Source organism: Rhinopithecus roxellana, chromosome 15 (genome assembly GCF_007565055.1).
Source record: "Rhinopithecus roxellana isolate Shanxi Qingling chromosome 15, ASM756505v1, whole genome shotgun sequence".
In the NCBI taxonomy this organism is placed as follows: domain Eukaryota; kingdom Metazoa; phylum Chordata; class Mammalia; order Primates; family Cercopithecidae; genus Rhinopithecus; species Rhinopithecus roxellana.
Window position 1 is genome coordinate 7,774,685 of NC_044563.1, and position 21,848 is coordinate 7,796,532.

General features: G+C 42.0%; 2 protein-coding genes across 3 annotated transcripts in view; one reads left to right on the forward strand and one right to left on the reverse strand.

Annotated features, from left to right (window-relative positions):
* Positions 1–4,487: 4,487 nt before the first annotated feature.
* On the reverse strand, positions 4,488–16,787 carry MS4A6A (membrane spanning 4-domains A6A). 2 transcript variants are annotated; one of them, XM_010384986.2, is made up of 8 exons: positions 16,625–16,787; positions 15,440–15,635; positions 13,894–14,054; positions 12,251–12,385; positions 10,644–10,700; positions 7,877–8,086; positions 5,523–5,624; positions 4,488–4,734 (listed from the first exon to the last, which is right to left on the reverse strand). In XM_010384986.2, exons 2-8 carry the CDS (start codon positions 15,507–15,509, stop codon positions 4,639–4,641), a joined length of 831 nt encoding a protein of 276 aa, XP_010383288.1. In that variant the 5' UTR covers positions 15,510–15,635; positions 16,625–16,787; the 3' UTR covers positions 4,488–4,638. The 2 variants fall into 2 exon arrangements, with proteins under 2 accessions (XP_010383288.1, XP_010383291.1); XM_010384989.2 differs by lacking the exon at positions 16,625–16,787 and adding an exon at positions 16,030–16,274 and having other exon boundaries at positions 15,283–15,635.
* Positions 16,788–18,237: 1,450 nt separating this feature from the next.
* The window catches only part of MS4A4A (membrane spanning 4-domains A4A), a 65,515-nt gene continuing 61,904 nt past the window's right edge, over positions 18,238–21,848 (forward strand). The window contains exon 1 of the mRNA XM_030918460.1: positions 18,238–18,455. The gene's annotated coding sequence lies outside the window, so the exon portion shown is untranslated. The remainder of the gene's footprint in view (positions 18,456–21,848) is intronic.

Sequence of the window (21,848 nt, forward strand, 5' to 3'; positions counted from 1 at the left end):
TGGCCGTGGGACCTTCCCAGCCAGGTGTGGGATATAATCTCCTGGTGTGTCCATTTGCTTAAAGTGCAGTATTGAGGTGGGAGTTACCCGATTTTCCAGGTGTTGTGTGTCTCAGTTCCCCTGGCTAGGAAAAGGGATTCCCTTCCCCCTTGCGCTTCCCAGGTGAGGCAATGCCTCGCCCTGCTTCAGCTCTCGCTGGTCAGGCTGCAGCAGCTGACCAGCACCGATTGTCCGGCACTCCCTAGTGAGATGACCCCAGTACCTCTGTTGAAAATGCAGGAATCACAGGTCTTCTGTGTCGCTCGCGCTGGGAGTTGGAGACTGGAGCTGTTCCTATTAGGCCATCTTGCTCCGCCCCTTTTCTTTTTTTTTGAGATGGAGTCTCACCTTGTCACCCAGGCTGGAGTGCAATGGTATGATCTTGGCTCACTGCAACCTCCACCTCGCAGGTTCAAGCCATTCTCCTGCCTCAGCATCCAGAGTAGCTGGAGTTCACCATGGAGTCTTGAACCCAGATTCTGAACCCTGAACCCATCTCCTGAATTACTTACACTAAATCTAGCTATGACTGCCATTTACTCACAGTTTCTGGTATTTCTTTGGCATCTTCCCATACCTTTCAAATGGCCACCATCAGCCATTCAATTAGGGTGTGGTCGCCTTGCCTTGTCACTGCCTGATCACCTGCAATCACTGATGGCGGGAGGGATGAGTTGTAATGGAGGCCAATTTTTCCATTTCAGAGGCAGAGCAGATGATGCTGTTGGCTCCCTCATCCCAAAGATGAGGCATCCAGGCAGGTAGAGGTTCCCCTGAGTGCTGCTGACACTGTTTATCTAATTCCCACAACGTAATTGGGGTATAGGCACCATATGACATCTGCTTTGTCATGGTAGGGGGTCCCCAAGCCCAACCCTGGGACCCCAATGGCTGTTCCTGCTCTATTTTCTGATGGACCACTGGGCAAACCTGCAACTGACATTCTTATTCCTCAGTATCAGACTGAGCAGGGGTCTCTGACCAGGATGGTAGGCCCAAGCCCACAGTAATGGCAGCCTCTAATTCTCATTCCAAGCTGTGTATCTGGGCCTCCAGGTGTTCTGTTTGTACCTGGAGGTCCCCTACCTTTGCTGCACCCTGCAGGGACTGAGTGTGCACTTACCATAGTATAGTCAAAAACACCCATTGAACTCTGCCAGCAAAGGCATTGTCCTCTGATTGCTCTGTGCTTCCAGGTACTTCAGTGCCTTCTCCTTGCTCACAGGGGACCTGTCCACCACCATCAGTGTTTCCTCCAAGGCCCATCCTAGCAGCATGACTGCCACCAGGTACCACAACCGATGCTGGGGCCACATGGCTGACCTGGGATCATTGAGGCTGAGGGCTCATTCATCTTGGGATCCTACTGAATACGCCAATTGACAGGTTCCAACCTGAGCTGGGTTCTGAGGGGAGGTGGTGGACAGGTGGTGGGTGGCTATAAGAACACTTGGATTGTAGGCAGTTGGGACATGGCTTTATTCTCTCTCCTGTCCTACAGGGTCAGCAGTGCAGTTACATTAGTCACTGACGTAGTGGCTCAAAGCCAGGTATGAGCTCACACAAACAGGTTATATTAAACAGCTACATAATGCATGGGGTTGTGCACCTGTGCTCCAAACCCGCTGTGTCATACCATAATGGATGTCTACCTTGGCCTACTCCTGACTTAAGCACAGCTACTTTCCTTATAATAATAAAGAATTTTCGAAAAATGCAGTAGTTTCTCCTCACTGATGACATGTGGAGACACTGTAAAGGACAAAAGTGGCAAGTGTGATTTCCTATGGTCAAATTAGCTACCTCCAGTGAATTCTAGATACCTTGGTTTGCCTTTTTCTATTTCTCTTGGGAGGAAAGTTGTTCCTCATTATCACCACAAGGTGTCAGTAGAGTCAATTGTACAGAAATTGGGAAAGACCAATAATTGTAAAATCTTTCTCCTGCAAAGGGAAGAGAAAACATGCGTCCTACACAGTCTGAGTTACCTTATTTAGAGCGTTCTACAACTTTCTCTCTTTTTTTCCTTTCTTTTTTTTTTTTTTTTTTTTTTCCCAAGGTCTCACTCTGTCCACCAGGCTAGAGTGCAGTGGCAAGATCATGGCTCAATGAGCCTCAACCTCTCAGTTTCAGGTGATTTTCCTGCCTCAGCCTCTTGAGTAGCTGGGACTACAGGCATGTGTCACCACACCTGGCTGATTTTTTTTCTTTTTGTAGATGTAGGATTTGGTCATGGTCCCCAGGCTCGTCTCAAACTCCTAGACTCAAGCAATCTGCCCGCCTCAATCTCCCAAAGTGCTGGGGTTACAGGCATGAGCCATCGTGCCTGTCCCAGACTTTCTTGAAGAAATGAAAGATTAGATGAGTATAATTAGGTTCCAAATCCCAGTGATGTATTGGGGTTGAAGTTAATTTTAGACATAGAGAATGGGAGTGAAAGGGAAGGAAAGTTGGACTATGGAAGTGAAAAGCAAAGGGAAGTAAACACAATAAAACTCAAGTTCACTGAGCATCTTTCATGTGTCCGCTATAATGGTAACTGCTTTACAAAGGTTATCTCAATACATCTTCTGTCTCAAGCTAGGCATCATTCTCACTTGACTTGGGCTAAAGGGGCATGTCTACTTGAAAGAAAATATATCAGTGACTGACATAGCAGTGAGGTTGAGCCTAGGATAAAAGGTGGTTTTGAGTGTTGCCTAAAGGACTGGATGCCTTTTCTGATAAAGAAGTCAAAGCTGAAGAGAGACCCGGGGGCAACTTTGAAGACCAGAAGTTTGACTGCGTAATCAGTAAGACTTCTGGTATCCAGAGTCCTGTGGTGGTGGTGAAGACATGGTGGCAGGGGGTGAGGAACAAAGCTGGAGTGTGAGTACAGTAGATGAATACACCAATTGTGACTCTGCGTTATAGTTCTCTCCTGTGGCAGAAGGTGGCACCATGTGATTGATATGGGGGAAGGTGGATTTTCAAAGGAAGGACTCTCTCTCTCTCTCTCTCACATACACACACACACACACACACACACACACACCTGTTTATCTGTTTATCCCCTACATTCTTTTAGGCAGAAGAAGTTTGCTTTATTCTGTGTTCAAATAATAATTAGTGCCTGGTAAACATCCCTAATTTCATTGTCATCTCTGTTTCTCTTATTTGACATAGTGTCTCGTATCCAGTAAGTGTCAATAAAAGTTGAATGTGGGCCGGGCGCGGTGGCTCAAGCCTGTAATCCCAGCACTTTGGGAGGCCGAGGCGGGCGGATCACGAGGTCAGGAGATCGAGACCATCCTGGCTAACACGGTGAAACCCCGTCTCTACTAAAAAAATACAAAAAACTAGCCGGGCGAGGTGGCGGGCGCCTGTAGTCCCAGCTACTCGGGAGGCTGAGGCAGGAGAATGGCGTAAATCCGGGAGGCGGAGTTTGCAGTGAGCTGAGATCTGGCCACTGTACTCCAGCCTGGGTGACAGAGCGAGACTCCTTCTCAAAAAAATAAAAAATAAAAAATAAAAGTTGAATGTGCACAATAGGTAAATAAGTAAAAGAAATGGTGTGTGTCAGTGGGGGGTGCAATGGACAGGGAGAAGACATAATGAACGAGAGTTTGAAGATAAAGCTAAAATCAAAGAATCTGACAGTAAGCAGAAAAGCTGTCTGAGTATCAGGATATCTGATACAGTGGGTATGACCCCTGCTACCGTGGGTAAAAGCAAGAGAAACATGACCAGTTCTTTCAACGAAATGGAGCTCATGTAAAATTGAAATACTTTTCTACGTGTGTGTGTGCGTGCGCGCGCACATGCTGAGACTTAACATTTATACACAAGCAATTGGTCTTTCTTACAATAAGAAAATAAGTATCAACTGGTCGTTGCCTCATAACAAATAAGTATTCCTGGTTAGCTTTTGTTTGCTCATTAGTTTTGCTTGAATATTTGGTGGGGAGAAAATGGAGTTCAAATTTGGGTTTATGCCTGTCATTGTTGACTTATTCTGTGTTTAAAGGAAAAAACAACAAATTAAGTGTCAAAACAAAATATGCACTCAAAGATTTTATTTCGAAGCCAGCTACTTTCATGGACCCTGAGACTTCATTGTATGGGGCTTGCCTTTACACACTAATGAGTAAAATCCATGGGATAAAACACTGGCACCAGTATAAAAGAGTCTGAGCACCGCAACAAGTCAGTTAACTCCTGTTGACTGTTGACAATTAAGGGGTACAATAAAAGGTTGTGCCCTTTGCTTCACTGAGATCCATTGAAGGATCATTCTGCCTAGTTTTCTGGGAAACATTTTCTGGGAAATGTTTCTGGGAAGGATTATTCTGCCTAGTTTTCTGGAAATTCAGACTATTTGGCTAGTCTAGTAAATGGTAATTTACAGCTCTTTGCTTTTGCTGAAGTCAATGTCAGGCAAATCAAGAGATCCCCAATGAACACATATCTTAAATGACAGTGAAATAATGTTTTGTTTTAATGTTCATTACTTTAAAAGCTTACATTTGGGAAACTCAAGCTTTGCTTTTTTATAACGGTTAACTTTTCCATATTATCATAAGAATCAACTTTCTGATTAATATTTCTCCCTTTTTTTCCCTAAGAAGTCAATAGTTCTTCATATCCAGGGCCATGAGTCATCTTTGAGGACATGCCAGAATTATCGATGTAACTGTGAGGCAGGAAAAGCACACTCTAGAAGAAACAAAGTATGTTAGATCTTCAGACTTCAATCAGGTTCAAGATAGATGTATATATGCCATTTTTCCAACTGTATACATAGAATTCTTAGCTAATCCAAGATAAGTAGAGCATATTACCAGGTTCTTCAAATAATTGCAACTTATCACTCTAGTATTCATTCTACACTCTATAACACAATTTTGGATAAATCAAGACTTTTTAATTCAGTTAAATAAAGCCATGAGTCCATGGGGTGGTATCCCTTGGAATTTGATTCAACAGTACATTTTTAATATGTCTTTTAAAAGGAAAAAGAATTTAAAATCACCAGGAGCAAAAGCAGAGCATAAGACATTCACTGGATCCAGTCACATGTGTAAAGGCCCTTTACCAAGTCAATACTATTAGAGAGATCAGTGGTTGTGGCAGAAACTGTTTCTGCTTAGAAGCGAGGCAAGCCCGGTTCTAGTGTCCTCAGCACAGGCACAAACTCATAGCATAATGCCAGGCAAGTCATTTAACTTCCCAGGGTCTCATTCCCTTCATTGACAAAATGGGAAGATTGAACCAGTTGATTTCTCATGATTAACTATTTTCATATCCAGTGAACTCTCAGCTTGTCAGCTACTCAATTGCCATCTGCTTTTCTTCTCTGTCTTCCATCACCATGAAAATGCCCTCCCATGTGTATCTCATGACTGGCTGGTTGTTCCTTCTACCGTTCTTGGTGACATAGCTCAACACAGTGCAGAGATAAGATACACTAGGCAAGATTAAGCGAGGCTGGCCAGCGCACTCACCCCAGGGAAGTCAGAGTAAGCCTGTTTCCACCACAGCACAGCAGTGAGCACAGCTAGGCAGAATTCCAGCAGAGTGCAAATCAGCATCAGAGACAGAGTTCCCTGAAAGTCAAGAAATGAAAGATTGGTGGTGCTTAGGTCAGCTGAAGCTTTCATGCCTAGTTGAGAGGTGACCATAGAGATGAAGACTTCCTCAACCGTTAGAGAATGAAGTAACACCACCATCAGGAAGATAACGCTGCTCCTCCTACACCTCACAATTGTCTTAATTCAACCCCTTGACTCATTCATTTCCTTGAGAGGAGAAAGGGAGATGAATAGTAACTAAATCAAGTAGTCCACTTCATACACTTACTTCTTCTCTGAGACATCGATAGTTCTGATGACATTGTTTACTCGGCAAGAAAGCAGAGTGGTGTAATAACTCCCAGGACTGAGAATCAGCAGCTCCGTTCCAGTCTCACCTTTACTGCTGAGTAGCTGTGTAAGCCTGGACAAGTCTCTCTCTTTCTCTGTTTCCTCATGTATCAAACATGCCTACTAACATTTCTTTCTCAGAGATTTGTAAGGATCAAGGAGGCTTTGACTGTGCAAGTCCTTTGTAAAATTCAGTATTGACATCCCCGTCTATGTATCTGAACCCCTTTGGATTTCTTCTTGATCTTTCTTGTGGTTTCTTTGTTGTTTTTTATGTTTTTGCTTTTTTGTGTGTGGCTGGAAGGCTTAGAAAAAATCCATGAAGGTAGTAAACTGCCAGAATTGCTCATCACTACCACCAACTCACAAGGAGGGGTTTCTACCATTTCTGTCTTGAGACATTCTTTGTGCAGAACTGACCATCTGATAACAAAGGGAGATAATTTGATCACATGAACTTTTGGTTTGTGATATTTACACACAGTTAAAGAGAAGAAGATATAAATATAACTTTTTTCCATTACCTAGAAATTGTTCCAGCAAGCAAGTTCAACAGAATCTCTCTTATTTCCAATGCATCATGAATTTATACTTTTTCACTACCAAATTTCTCTGAAATTTCTCTTCAGAATTTTCCCAAGGTGGAATTGGCTGCGCCCAGTGTTAATCTGTACCATTTACTGTCAGCCTGATTTACTTGTACTTTTTCTCATTATACCGTTACCTGGGGAGCAAGGCCTTCTTTATAGTGAGTGCTGTACAAACATGACTTTCTCCAGACCTTTCTGTCTATCTTCCAGCTGAGTTCCTGGCTTATCTCATTTTTATGATTGCAGGACAACAAATATACTGCAATCTCTTTACTCTTTTTTTTTTTTTTTTTGACATGGATTCTCGCTCTGTCACCCAGGCTGGAGTGCAGTGGCGTGATCTCAGTTCACTGTAACCTCCGCCTCCCAGGCTCAAGCAATTCTCTGCCTCAGCCTCCCAAGTAGCTGGGATTACAGGTGCCCGCCACCACGCCCGGCTAATTTTTGTATTTTCAGTAGAGGCAGGGTTTTACCATCTTGGCCAGGCTTGTCTTGAACACCTGACCTTGTGATCCATGCACCATGGCCTGCTAAAGTGCTGGTATTACAGGCCTGAGCCACTGCGCCCAGCCATCTCTTTACTCTTATGCTGTCTGTTTTTTTCTCAATGTGTTGCTGACCGTGCACATGCCCCTTAATCTTTCAACTGCAGACACATTATTTCTGTTAGCCAAACTTCGTTGTTTTTCTTCTTGCAAAGAGATAGAATTCTCCCGCAATCATTCTCAGTTACACTCTGCATCTCCCTATATTTCTTATCTCCTGATTTAATGTCATACTTCTTTCAGCTATAACAAAAAGCAACAATAATATTGCATTCTCACATCAGTAGTATTCATTATTGTGATCATCATGAGAAGAAGCCCTTATCTTCTGTCCCCATATTTCCTATTCTCTTTTTCTTAGTACTGAATCTGATGTCTTCTCAAACCAAATTCACTCCTCACCACACACACATACTAGGTTTCCTTGTTGGCATATTCTGATCTCCTGGGTCTTTCTGCTCTGTTTCCATTCTTAATTCACCACTCCATGTACCGAAATTCTCAGTCTGATAAACTCATAATTTATGCTTCCAAAATTGGATTAGTTTGATAATTAAGAACCTCTACACACAATAAGTTTTATTTTTTCATCATCAACCTTATTTAACATTTTCAGTTCCACCCTATTACTATGTAATCGCCTTAGTCTCATCCATGTAGTCCCCTTTGATTTACATAATCCTGACCTTTCTCCAGATGCCCAAACCAGAACCAACAGAGAGATTTTCAAAAGAAGGAATAACAAGAAATCCAGGCTTTTGAATACCTCATAAAATTAGAACATCCCATCTAAAATACTTACAGCCAGACTGGCTTTGGCTGTATAGCAGTCCGTGGTATAAAGTGAATCGTGATAGTAGTAAGAAACATAACTTGTGGTTGGTGTATGATTTTTGTCCAACTCACACTGCAGTAAAGCAGGATTTAAGGCAGCCAGTTCGACAGACAGGATAATGAAACCCACCAGGGCAGACAGAGCACTCAGAATGCTTCCAAACAGGCTGCTATGTACCTGAAAGAAAAATGCTGAGTAAGGATCACTGCTAATGACCCATGAATCTCTTATATGTCTTTGCCATTAAATTGTAAGTTATTCCCTTATCTGTCCCCTCAGGAGGTCTGGGATTAATCATTTATTGCTGTATGCCTCTCCAGTGTACAGCAAAAATCTCTCAATCTCCGAGGTACATCTTGGCTGAACGAATGAACATATGAACTGGTTCCCCTTAAGCAGGATCTCGGTGGTGTGGTAGAGAATGTTACTCTCCTAAATTCTTTCCCCAGGACAGATAGCAGGGCTTTCATGAGGCTTTCCCTGCAACATTACCGAGACAGCGTGACCCAAAGCAAAGGTGGCAATGTACCAGATGCAGTTTCTCTGTCACTCAACTCAAAAACCCCTGGTGGAAGCATCAGCTACACGGAAAAGGTAGATCATGTATTAGCATGGTGCAAAAGGAATTGCGATTTTTGCTGTAAAGCCACAATTATGTTTGCACCAACCTAATAGTTCACTCTTGCGTGCCCATTGCCTCTCTCAAAAGCACACCTCTCAGAGATGAGTGAGGGGGTGGTTCTTAGTCTCAGGCAGGCCCTGGAACCTGGGCAGGCATACAGTTGGCCACACTGAGCGCAGCATGGGGTGACTGTGGGCAGAGGTCTAGGTGCAGCCCAAGGATGGTGTAATGTGTGGGAGGCAGTGGGAGGCATAAGAAAAAGGTCTGAACTGGAGATCAGAATATTGAGGTCACAGTACTAGACTTGCCTTGGCTTATACCCTTGGGTAATCAGTTCCTTGGTTTTAGTTCCCACTCTGGTTCTCATTTCTACATTTATGAAGTGAAGGGAATAAATAAACTGACCTCAGAAGTGACTTCCTTGACTCCCACTCACACAGAAAAGAGAATTGAGCTAAGAGCATTCTGAAAGCTATAGTTACAGGTAGGTAGGCTCCAGGGCACACCCCACAGCCGTACAGTAGAGAGTTATTTAATCCCACATGGGTACTTCTTCTTTTAGAAACTCACCAGTTAATGCTCTGGGACCCCAATTTCCCAACATAATGACTAAAGGGCCTCCTGGTAGCCAGTAGTAGTCTTGATGCCTAGAGTACATATTTCCTAGAATAAGCTAGATTTGTCTTGAGATGGCACTCCTCTTCAGTCTCAAAAAGGGCTGGTACTATGTGTGACAAGAGCAGAACTCACTAAAGCCTCGATGTTTCTGGTGAGTGTGAGCCCACCCCGAGACCATATCCTGCATCCTTGAGCTTCCTGCATGTTCACTGTGGGATTGTTCTCTGGAGTAAAAGGCCCATCTATTTCCTCCTGAAAGTTTGAAAGCACTAAAAGTTTGTGCCAGGCTACTCAGTGTGGTTGCCAATAGCCACATGGACTATCTCTATTTAAAGTAAAATTAAGAGAAATTTTTATTTGGTTGCACCACCTGTATTTCACATCATCAACAACCACATGTGACTGCCATGTTGTACAGTGCAGCTGTAGTGTATTTCCATCATCATAGACAGTTAAATTAAACAGCGCAGATCTAGTTAGTAGTTCAGAGTCTAACTGAGGGTTCCAAATAATAATCTCTAAATACTGATGAGAAAAAAATTGGCATTTTTCTGGGTACTCTTTCTCACTTCCTTGCTGACTTTGGGAGATTTTTGTAGCCAGAGCTTCTAAATTGAGTTTTGGTGCAATTGCATCATATGACGTTCTCTCACATCAACCCCTTAAGGGATAATGGATTGAGTGAAGACTTAATGAAACTTTAGAGACAAGAGAAGATTCTCCCTATAATCCAGCCTTTATCTCCTTGCCACTTCCAACTCTAGTTTTTGCTGGAATAAGGGTTAAAGACTGGTAAAGCTTTTTATTTTCTTTTCTTAGCCAATACAAATGACTAAGGACAACTTTTTAGGGTGCAAAAATTTATACTCAAACAAAATAAAAGTATTATTCTTCTGGTGAGGTAGATGAAAGACTACACTCAGCCAGCACTACCCAAAATGACTGAAGTCCTCAGGGAAAAGGAAAATCTGAGACAGTTTAAAAGAGCCTGAGGAGACATCATGCCTAAATGTAATGTAGTATACTATAGTAGCCTTTGTGTCTGCTTTGGATACCTCACATGAACAAAACTTTGACTCATTTTTTTTCAAGGGTTGTAACACCTAGGCTTAAAGAGTGGACTCCAACCAATAGACCCTTTATAACACTGTTAGCTTCCTTGCCACTGAAAACCTGAATTTGAAGGCCAATTGTCACCGAAAGGACATCATAACAGGCACAGTTTCTCTGTGATAGACGCTGCAGCATGGGCAGAGGGAATATTATAATTCTCTGAATGCAGACTTTGATGTAGGGCACAATAATTGGATAAATGTGCTCTGAACAAGGATACAGAGGATCCAGGCCCAGCTCCTAACTCTAACAACTGACTGCTCTGGAACTGAAAAGTTTGAAAAGTTTTCAACTTTTCCAAGTAGAAAGACTGACCTTAACGAGTTCTGTCTAAGTTTTATTTTGATCCATTGGGTTGTGGGTTACAGTTCTCATACTCACCAAAAGCTTGGTTAACCTTTTCTCTGTGGCGATTGATAGAGAGCCAGAAATGATAAACTAAGATAAAAGAGAAAATGGTCAGGTCACTTTCCATGTACAGAGTAACTGCAATGTCACTATCAAAATGTTGATAGAAAACTGTCATGGGAAAAGCCTTGAGAAACCAGTGATCAATGAGGTAAGTTCCATTTAAAGACATATATTTGTCCCTTTGTCCATATAACATTCAGATAGCATCAGAAAAAAAAGATAACAGAAATATATCCTAATAAAAAGTATCCCACTAAACAAAAAAATACCTTAAAAGCCAGGAAAGAATTTTTTTTTTAATAAAACGAGACAGTTTTGGTGTAAGATGTTCTCTAGGGAAGGACATGAATGCAATGGTTAAAAAACAAAAAAAGTAGTAATTTCACAGAGGAGAAACCTGGAAAATACTACCCCAACCACATGATCACCGATAATTGTGTCAGTGACATTATGTTGGTAACATGACCCTTGATATGACTTGATGAAAATGGTGCTTTACCTCGTCATCATCACCCAAAAATTCATCACCACACTCTAAACATAAAAAAAAAAAAAAAAAAAAATCAGACAAACCCAAAATTAGGAACATTCTATAAAAATCTCAGGCAGCACTACCCAAATCTATCAAAGTCCTCAAGGAAAAGGAAAATCTGAGACAGCCTAGAGGAGCCTGAGGAGACATCATGACAAAATGTAATGTAGTGTAATACAGTAGCCTGGCATGGATCTTGGAACAAAAAAAAGGTCATTTGGGAAAAACCAATGAAATCCAAATCCAAGTGTAACTTTAGTTAATAAGAGAAGAAAAATGGACAAGATACACAAAAAGGTGGACTTCTTGGTGCATCAAATACACAAATGTGAGAAAAACAAATAGCTACCGAATTGCAGGAAGTTGAAGGAAAAAACATCTATGAAAGGGAAACTTAACTATGAGAAAGCCTCCATCTAAGAGAAAGCAGTTCTCTGAGAAAAGGACTAAGTTCTTTTGAAACTCCAGACTTGCAGCTATTTCAGAGGAATTTCAGAGGAATCACTGGGCATAGCTATCGGCTCAGCCTTACCCGGGAATCAGTCAATGCAGTAAAAGTATTTTCAAAATGTTCAGAGATGTAAGTTTCCTTCCTCCATGATCCCCACAAGCATGGGGGGATCACAGTGTGGTTTCTCTGTGAGTGTATGCTGTCTTCCATTGATGCTCATTTTTTTTTGTATGAAATGTTCCTTCCCAACTTTATCGTAATTCATGGATTTTTTTTTTTTTTTTTTTTTTGGCCTAAACCTGGAGAGAAGTCACTAGCTTCATCATAGCTCAAGATGATAATGTGAAAAATAAGATAATCTTAAAAAGAAATGCTTATTTGAGTCTAATAATAAATTGATCTAAAATCAGGCAACCCCTGTCATCCTACCCTACTCAGTCCTCCCTGAACTACACACACAGGAGAACAAGCTTCACCATTGACTCCTTGCTCCCAGCAGATCAAACATAGCAAGGTGGCAGGTGGAAAGTCTAAGCTATTGGCATCTTCCTCCCCTCTTCGCCCCATCCTGCCCTCCTCAGAAACTCTACTCACAAAAAAGGGTCCTATGAATGGGTAAGCAGAGTTCAACAGTGTAGAAGTCACTTGGGTAAAATTTGGAGAGAAGGAAGCAGATGCCAAAATGATTCCCAAGCTCAACACCATCATGCCACACAAGATCTGGATAGTCTGTGGGGAGAGAAAGGGAGATTGAGGATGAAAACCAGCATTTGTAAAGACAGGGCCTTTTTGCCTCTCCCATGGCACTAATGCATTATCACCTTCTGCAAGATCCCAGTGAGGATACAAACCCTGTGGAAACTCTGGAGTGAGAAACATGAAAAGACACCCTGGAGGGTGTGCGGCTCTGCCACAGAAGCCACAGTCTCGGGTGTCTGGCAGGTGCTCAGGAAGGCTTCTGCATTTCTGCCTCTCAGGCCCTGGTGTGCTCACGGCTCCTGCTTCCAGCTCACAGCAAGTGCTGGGATTTCCTTTCCCAGTTCTCAGGACCTCTGAGTCCATGACTAGTTAACTGGCTTTCTACCTCCCTGAAAACAAGGGGCACCTGAAAGCCTCCACATTCCCTGCAGTATTGGCAGTGCAGAAGTCCCTCCCCTCATCTCCCAGACTCCACTGGACATGGAGTTTGCCCCTCTGGTCACCTCCTTGGAAACTGCAGTTCACAAACCAAAAGCTGAAGTTCTGGAAGCTCTTTCATTTTTTACTTTTATTTTAAGTTCAAGGGTAAAAGTGCAGGTTTGTGACATAAGTAAACTTGCGTCATGGGGGTTTGTTGTACAGATTATTTCATCATCCAGGTATTAAGCCTAGTACCATTAGTTATTTTTCCTGATCCTCTCCCTCCTCCCATCATCCACCCCCAGAAAAGCCCCAGTGCGCATTGGCCCCTTCTACGTGTCCGTATGTTCTCATCATTGAGAAGCCATCACCCTTAGCAAACTAACAGGGACAGAAACCAAGTACTGCGCGCCCTCATGTCTAACCGCAGCTCTGTCTTAGGCGGTAGTTTCCCTCCTGGACGTCCACCTCAGAGATTCACAGCTCTAATATCATCTACTAAGAAGTTTTCTAGACCTTATGTCACATGAGCCTCACAGAAACCCACGTGATTGTACACGAACGAGGCAAGGAAACCAGTCCCACCGGGCCCTGAAATCCAGTCCAGCGGAGTGCCTCACCTCAGATCACATAAGTGCAGAGGCAAACAGAAGGAGAATATCATTTCCATTCTCAAAAAAGTAAGGAGAAAAGAGGGAAAGGAGGTGTATATTTCCTCTAATTTGCAGTGAGGGTAAAATTCTTTGCAAAGAGTCAGTGTGGATTACTAAGCATGCAATTATGAAATATATATACACACACACACACACACACACAAAATATGTAATTATTTACCACCATTACTTTTGTAAAAAAAATATATAGAGAGAAGCACTGTATTGTAAAAATACAACATAGAAAATGAATTCCTCATATTCAGAATAAGGAAAAATATATTTCTAAGACAACCTCTTGTGGAAAAGTTCTGGGACAGTTTTCTCCAAGTGGCTTCTACCCTAAAATCCCTCTGGCAAAACTTAAGGGTCTCCACACGCAGGACAGATGTCCAGTCCCAAGACATACATCATCTCTAGGCACTTCCCCCAACCCCTCTCCAACATGTTCTGAATTAGATTTACCCCAATAACTTTGACTTCTGCCTGTAGACGTTTCTTCAGGCTATCCTGCCCCTGGTTGGTGGGTTTGGGTTTCTCTGCTTGGGAGAAGCTGATGACATTTGATGGGAGCACTATCACGGTCTCATTGGGAACAGGTTGTGACGTCATGATGGTGTTGCCAACTATGGAAGAAAAAATAGATTCAGCTCTTAAAAAGTACAGAGCTCTCAGTTTCTGGCTCCAAAAACTGTAACTTAGTCTTTGCCAATTAGTCCAGGCTTGGCCTGTCCATTAGAGAAAGAAACTAATACTATGGAACAGTGAAAACCACACAACCTTGGTTTTATGAGGATTTTTCCACAATGCTTGACACAGTCCATTACAGATAATAAACACATCACGGGGTGGCAACAACATGAATCTTGAGAGACCCCAATATCCAGAGGCAAAGGGTCACAAAATTTGCAATATGCAAAGGCAACCTCCCTTTCCCCCAGTCCTATGAACAACAACTGTATTGCCATATATTTGATGAATTTTCAGACTGAACTCTGCTTACTTATTTTTTGTCTAATAATACTATTTATTAGCATTTGTCTTAGATGTGTTTATCATATTTTACTAGACATGTTCTTAGTTTTTATCCTGCAGTGCTTTTAATCCTTATAATAGCTCTGCATGTTAGTTAGTAAAAACATGTAATAAATAAGGAAATGAAAAATAAAGTTTAAGTTATGAATGCAAATAATATACATATTGCGCATGTGTGTGGCCCAGAGTTAATGCTGAAGAAATATTTGCAGTTACCCTTATTGTTCACCCTGGTTCACACAGCTGGGAAACTGTAAAACCAGTCTTGGATCGCAGCTTTCCTGGAGTCTGAAGCCTTTGCATAAATCTCTAGATCATTCCACCTCTTCCTACTTTCCCACCTGGCAATGCCAGCCTGTGTCTGAGTTTACTCAGGCTGCTTCTCCTGCATGCAGTGGTATGAGAACAAGTCTTGGAGTCATAACATATAGGCTTGCATCCTCAGTCCTCCCCACTTTTTAGCATTAAGACCAACGAGGCTGTGGTATTTGTTGCTAAGCTCAGTTTGGATCCCTTTTCACTACACCATTCTCAACCCACAGGCTGCCCAGTTTACAAATGGTCTAAACACATTTGAAGAGACAAGAGCTCTGCTCCCATTAATTACACAACCTTAGGTAAGCGACTCACTGAGTTCATGCAATCAGAATACAGCAGAAACAGAGTTAAAAACAGATACTCCTTCCATCTGCCCACTCTATTTCCAAAAGGCTCTAGTGTCTCTTAACGGCTGTCAAGGAGTTTCAAGTCACATTACTCCTCTCATGAGGTCACGGCAAGGGAACGGTGAAATGAGAAAAGCCTTTCAGCATGACTTACCTGTGGCCGTTGTTTCAGCTGAGTCCTCAGAAGCTCCCAAGAGGTTTTAACTCTGGGTTCTCAGTCCCATCAACGGTTTCTACTTACCTTCATCTTCTGAAAGTCATCAGCCCGCCCTTATTCCAGCGTTTACAGCTATATAGGATGTGATACTTACAGACTGTAGATTTGTGAAATGCGCCTGCACTTCCTTTTCTGTGAACTTCTAGCAACTTCAGAAAAACCATGAAAAAGACCACCTCATAATTGTGGGAGTTCGGGAGTCACGGAGCCTTCTGTGTGAATTGCCACTTCGAGGTGTACAAGTTCCCTGTTATTAGGCAAGTCTGTTCTTGCAGCTTCAGTTTTCTAATCTGTTCAATAGAGGAGCAATACCAACACTGGAGAATTGTCATAAACATGAGCAAAAATATTTATAAAGAGCGTATGCTGCTTCGAGGCTTTCAATAACCTGTAAATAATAATAATAATAGTGCTAGTAATCATAATATAGATAAATAACAATATTCCATTGTATGTAACCAACCATAATAATATCAATAATAATAGCAATAATGACTATACTGCTTTAAAGGAACATTCAGTAATATATAGCTAATAATATAATATAGAACATAACAATTTTTTTAAAAAGTGTTTTATGGATAGAGTTTGTGTATTTGCTTGTTTTGTTTTGCTTTTCTAATTCTCCAAGTCTTGGCAGGCTGAAAGCAACCTTTCGATACTCATTGCCCAACTGCTGCCTACCCTGAAGTCCTCTTCCTCCTCCGGCTGCTCTCTTCCTCTGACAACAGATCTTTGCTCTCCAGGAAGGTCGGGCCCCTCTAGGGAAGTATTGAAATATTGAAATGGAGAAGGAACAAATGGGAAAGATTCAGCAGGACCTAAATGAATTCAGCAAACTCATATGTGGCCTGGTTTTGTGAGGACAGAGGCACCGTGCCCCTTCAAACCCTTGGGTGGCATTCTTTGGGAGCTGACTTCAATGTATCAGGCAAGGAAACCAGAGCCAGTCAGGGTGATGGCAAAGCCCCAAGCTGCAAGCTTCCTTCGTCCTTTCCTTGGGGGAGCTGCCAGAATGAACCCAGAAACACAACCTGAACCATCACCGCCACCTCAGAGGGTCATGGGTTCTGCACTTAATTCCACACATTAACTCTTCTGTTGAAGAAAGGAGTTAAGAAACACCATTCAGAAGGCTGGATTCGTTCTCAGCATCAGAATGACACAGACGTTATGAATGTAATTGACTTCTCTTAAGTTCTAACAATAAATCTGAGAGGGGGAATGGACTCACCCAGAAAGCCTGGGAGGGGGCAGAGTCACCTCCAACCTCACTCACCTGTGCTGCTGGTGTTCCCTTCCCCTTTCACAGAGTGCCGGCTGTGTTTCCGGCGGGTGCCCTGCATCTTTGCCATCCTCACAGCATCTGTGAAACACTGGAATGCAGCTCTCCTCCTGAGCTTTGATTAAAAAGGAGTTTGGGTCTCTTCAGGAGCAATCACACCCCCTTTCCCTTCTGGGGAATGTGCTAATAAACCAGTTTAAGTTGCCTACCCAAGCAAAGACTCCCTCTCCAGTCTGTTTTACTCTCTGTACTATTTATTTTAAAATGATTTCTGAGTTTTAAGGTTTATGTGAGACAACACACGTAAGGTGCTTAGCACAGAACCCTACAGAATTTGACCTAAAAGTGGTCTGCTGACTCTTTCCTCCCCCAACCTTCCTTTTTTTCCATTTTGACTTCAGTAAGCTCCAAACAAGACTCCTCTCTCTTGTCTTTCAGCTTACACTCATTCAGCCTTTTACATTCCCAGTTTTTTCCAGAGTCTGAGCTCTACCAACCTAACTAGAGGGGAGAAGACTGATATATCAATAACATATTCTGATTAATGATCTTGGACAGGTTTCTCAAATAAGCTACTAATGCCACTTTGGACTAGGCAATTCTTTGTAGTAGGTGGCTATCCTGCGCACTGTAGTATGCTTAGCAGACTCCCTGGCCTAGGCCAGCACAACCCTACCCTACATAACAACCAGAAACATTATCAGATATTGTCAGATGTCTCCTGATGGAGGGAGAACAAAATCCCCTCACATTCATGTTGAGAACTACTGACCTAGGAGCAAAAGGGCTTTTGTGTGTTCTGCGTAAAGGCAGGTGTGCAAGAAACAAAACAATGTTTTCTTTAAATCAATTTCTCAACTTCCATTTTTAAAATTTTAAATTGTGGTACAAAATACATATAATTCATTATTTTAACCACTTTTTTAGTGTACAAACCACTAATATTAATTTTGTTCACACTGTCGTGTAACAGACCTCTAGAACTTTTTCATCTTGCAAAACTGAAACTCTATACCCATTGAACAACTACCCCTGTCCTTCCTATTCCCAGCCCCTGTTAACCACCACCCTACTTTCTGTTCCATGTTTGCTCTGTGTCTAGGGGAGGAGATCACCCCTCATATTGTTTTATGCCTAATTTCTGCCTCCAAAGAAAGAAGAAGTAAAAACTAAAAGGCAGAAATGAAATCCACAGGCAGACAGCCCGGCGCTGCACCCTGGGCCTGGTTCAAGATCCACCGCTGACCTAAATGGTTATGTTATCTATAGATTCCAGACATTGTATGGAAAAGCACTGTGAAAATCCCTGTCCTGTTCTATTCTGTTCTGATTACCGGTGCGTGCAGCCCCCAGTCACATACTCCCTGCTTGCTCAATCGATCATGACCCTCTCATGGGGACCCCCTTAGAGTTGTAAGCCCTTAAAAGGGACAGGAATTGCTCACTCGAGGAGCTCGGGTTTTAGAGATGTGAGTCTTGTCGAAGTTCTCAGCCGAATAAAGCCCTTCCTTCTTTAACTCGGTGTCCGAGGGGTTTGTCTGTGGCTTGTCCTGTTTCATTTCTTGGTTCCCCTGACTGGGAAGCGAGGTGATTAATGAATGGTCGAGGCAGCCCCTTAGGCAGCTTAGGCCTCCCCTGTGGAACGTCCCTGCAGGAGACCCCAGCCAGCCTGAGTGACGTGGATCCTGAGAGCGCTCCCAGGTAGGCAATTGCCCCCGTGGAACGCCTCGCCAGAGCAGCGCGTGGCAGGCCCCAGTGGAGGATCAAAGCAGTGGCTGAATGCCAGGAAGGAGCAGGCACTTGAAGTCTGGACATCTGAAACTTGGTAAGACTGGTCTTTGGAACCTGCCCACTCCATTTGAGTGGAAGAGTGGTCTGATCACCCATGACGTGCCTGTACTTGCAGTTTGGTTTTTGTTTTTGACTTGTCTTGGATTGCTTGATACTTTGGTTTTGGTTTTGACCTGGCTTGGACTTCTGGATACTCTGATTTTGGTTTTGATTCTGTTTGATACAGTTTGGTGTAAACTGTAAAAGTGTGTGTGTGCCCTTTTTACCGATTCTTTGTTTTGTAGTGTGTGTGTGGTGTGAGCGTGGTGTTTTGTCTCAAGGAGACATGGGTCAGGCACAAAGTAAGCCCACCCCACTAGGAATTACATTGAAAAATTTCAAGAAAAGATTTAAGGAAGATTACAGTGTTACTATGACACCAGTAAAACTTAGAACTTTGTGTGAAATAGACTGGCCAGTATTAGAGGTGGATTGACCATCAGAAGGAAGCCTGGACAGGTCCCTTGTTTCAAAGGTATGGCACAAGGTAACTTATAAGTCAGGGCACCCAGACCGGTTCCCGTACATAGACACTTGGTTACAGCTGGTTTTAGACCCCGCTGTCCCCCCCACCCCTGCCCACCCACAGTGGTTAAGAGAACAGCAGCATAAGCGGCTGGCAGAGGCAAGGAAAGACCAGCAGAGAGAGAGAGAGGAAGAGACAGAGAGACACAGAGGGAGTCAAGGAGAGAAAGAGAATGAGAAAGAGAGAGGCAGAGAGAGAGCGAGAAAGAGACAGAGGCAAAAGGAAAGTCAAAGAGAAAGAGATAGAAAGTCAAAGAGAGAAAGAAAGAGATATACAAGTAGTTAAGAAAAAAACCAGTGTACCCTATTCCTTTAAAAGCCAGGGTAAATTTAAAATCTATAATTGATAATTGAAGGTCTTCTCCGTGGCCCTACAACACTCCAGCACCACCTTGTTGTAAGTGTAAACAAGGGCGTAGCCCAAAAGCACTGAGGCTGTTGACAACCTGTAGCCTTCCCATAAAAAATCCTTAACCTAGTAATCTGCGGATGGCGCAAATGCATTCTATCTGTAATGGCAACTGCTTTGCTAACAGAAGAAAGTAGAAAAATAACTTTTAGAGGAAACCTCATTGTGAGCACACCTCATCAGTTCAGAAGTACCCTAAGGAAAAAAAAAGATTTAACATTAACCACTGAAAATTCCCTTAACCCAGCAGATTTCCTAACAGGGGATCTAAATCTTAATTACCATATAAAGGTCCTACCAGACCTAGGAGGAACTCCCTTCAGGACAGGTTGATGGATGGTTCCTCCCAGGTAATTGAAGGAAAAAAAAGTCATCTATACGAATTCTAAGTTAATTTGGACTAAACAATGTCTTATTAAAAGCAAAGGATAATTGAAATCCCAAACTTACAACGTTTTCAACAAAAGTAAAGTTTGCTAAAAGTTAACAGTGTAACATGTATTATAGTAACTTCTAATCTTGTGGCCTTAGACAGTCTAGATAACAGACATAAAGAAAATTCGCTTTGGAAAAGAATGGTTATCTTCGAAAAAAAAAAAAAAAAGCAACAAAAGGGGGGGCAGAATTTATGTAAAAAGAATGTTATATGGTAAATTCTTGTCCTGAAATAAATTAACTGGTTGTTTAAAGAAAGAAATGTTTGTAATAAGTCAGAAAGTTGAGGTATGTCGAAGAATTGTCTGCAAAAGTCATGAAAAAGAAAAAAAAAGTCATAAAAAAATTTATGCAAGAAATGGTGTATAATTTAAAAGTAACTTGGCCTCCTGAATGTAAAACTATTGAAAAAACAGTTTGTGTGCAAGGTGTATAAGAAAAGTAAAATATATCTCTGGTAAAAGGATTACAAGGAGGCATAAGAATGTGGATTTTTACTTACATTAATAGGTTAAAAAATTGTTTTGAAGGTTTAAGTAAGTTTTAAAATATTAACTGTAAAGGGAATTCTGTGTGTAAACATATTGGCTAAAGTTAAAGGGGTATAATCCAGTTTTTCTGTGAACTGAATATTAAAATTAACACAACAGATTTTTCTTAAAGCATTAACCTGCTCTTCAACAAACACTACAAAAGGTTTAAAAGAGTCTATAAAAATCTTACTTTGTGGTCTGACATTAAAAATTAAATAAATATGTCTACAAAGCTTTATTAAAACTAAGTTTAACATTAATAGCACACTAGTATAAAGGTGAAATTTAGTTTACCTGGTCAAAAAATCATACAGGAAGCATTGTCAAATATAGAATGGTGTTTGGCTTCTTTGGTCTAAAAACTAATAAAAAATAGGTGCTAAAGGAAATTTCTCAGTAGAAAGGCACCAAGGACTATAAAGTCCACTGCTGATGTCCCCACATTTAAAACAAAAGGTCAATTTCTTAAAAATTACATACTTGGTTTATATTCCACTTCCCTTTCCCTCAAAACTAAAAGTCTTTTAGCACACGTACCACCCCTAGAATTTCCGGTAAACCAGCACCAGCTTGAAGATCACATTCTCATCAAAAGGTGAAAAAATAAAGTAAACTCAAGCCAGCCTAGGAAGGACTTCAACTGACCTTCCTCAGACGACCTTCCTCAGACTGAGGACTGTTCCCAGTGTATACATCAAGTCACTGAGGTAGGACAAAAAGTTGTTACAGTCCTATTATTTTATGGTTATTATAAGTGTACTGGAACTCTAAAAAGAACTTGTTTGTATAATGTTATTCTATACAAGGTACGTAACCGAGGAAATGACCAACCTGATGTGTGTTATGACCCATCTGAGCCTCCCATGACCACAGTTTTTGAAATAAGATTAAGGACTGAGGGCCGGGCGCGGTGGCTCACGCCTGTAATCCCAGCACTTTGGGAGGCCGAGACGGGCGGATCACGAGGTCAGGAGATCGAGACCATCCTGGCTAACACGGTGAAACCCCGTCTCTACTAAAAAATACAAAAACTAGCTGGGCGTGGTGGCGGGCGCCTGTAGTCCCAGCTACTCGGGAGGCTGAGGCAGGAGAATGGCTTAAACCCGGGAGGCGGAGCTTGCAGTGAGCTGAGATCCGGCCACTGTACTCCAGCCTGGGTGACAGCGAGACTCCGTCTCAAAAAAAAAAAAAAAAAAAAAAATTAAGGACTGAGGACTCGTGGGGGCTCATAAACGATATGAGTAAAGTGTTAGCCAAAACAGAAAAGAGGTGCCGAAACAAGTCACCTTAAAATTTGATGCCTGTGCTGTCATTAATAGTAATAAGTTAGAAATACGACGTGGTTCTCTTAATTAAAAAAGAGGCTATATGACAAAAAATAAGTACATTTGTCATGAATTAGGACTGTGTAAAAATAAATGTGGATACAGGTCTTGTGTCATTTAGGCTACTTGGATAAAAAAAGAAAAAAAATCCTGTCCACCTT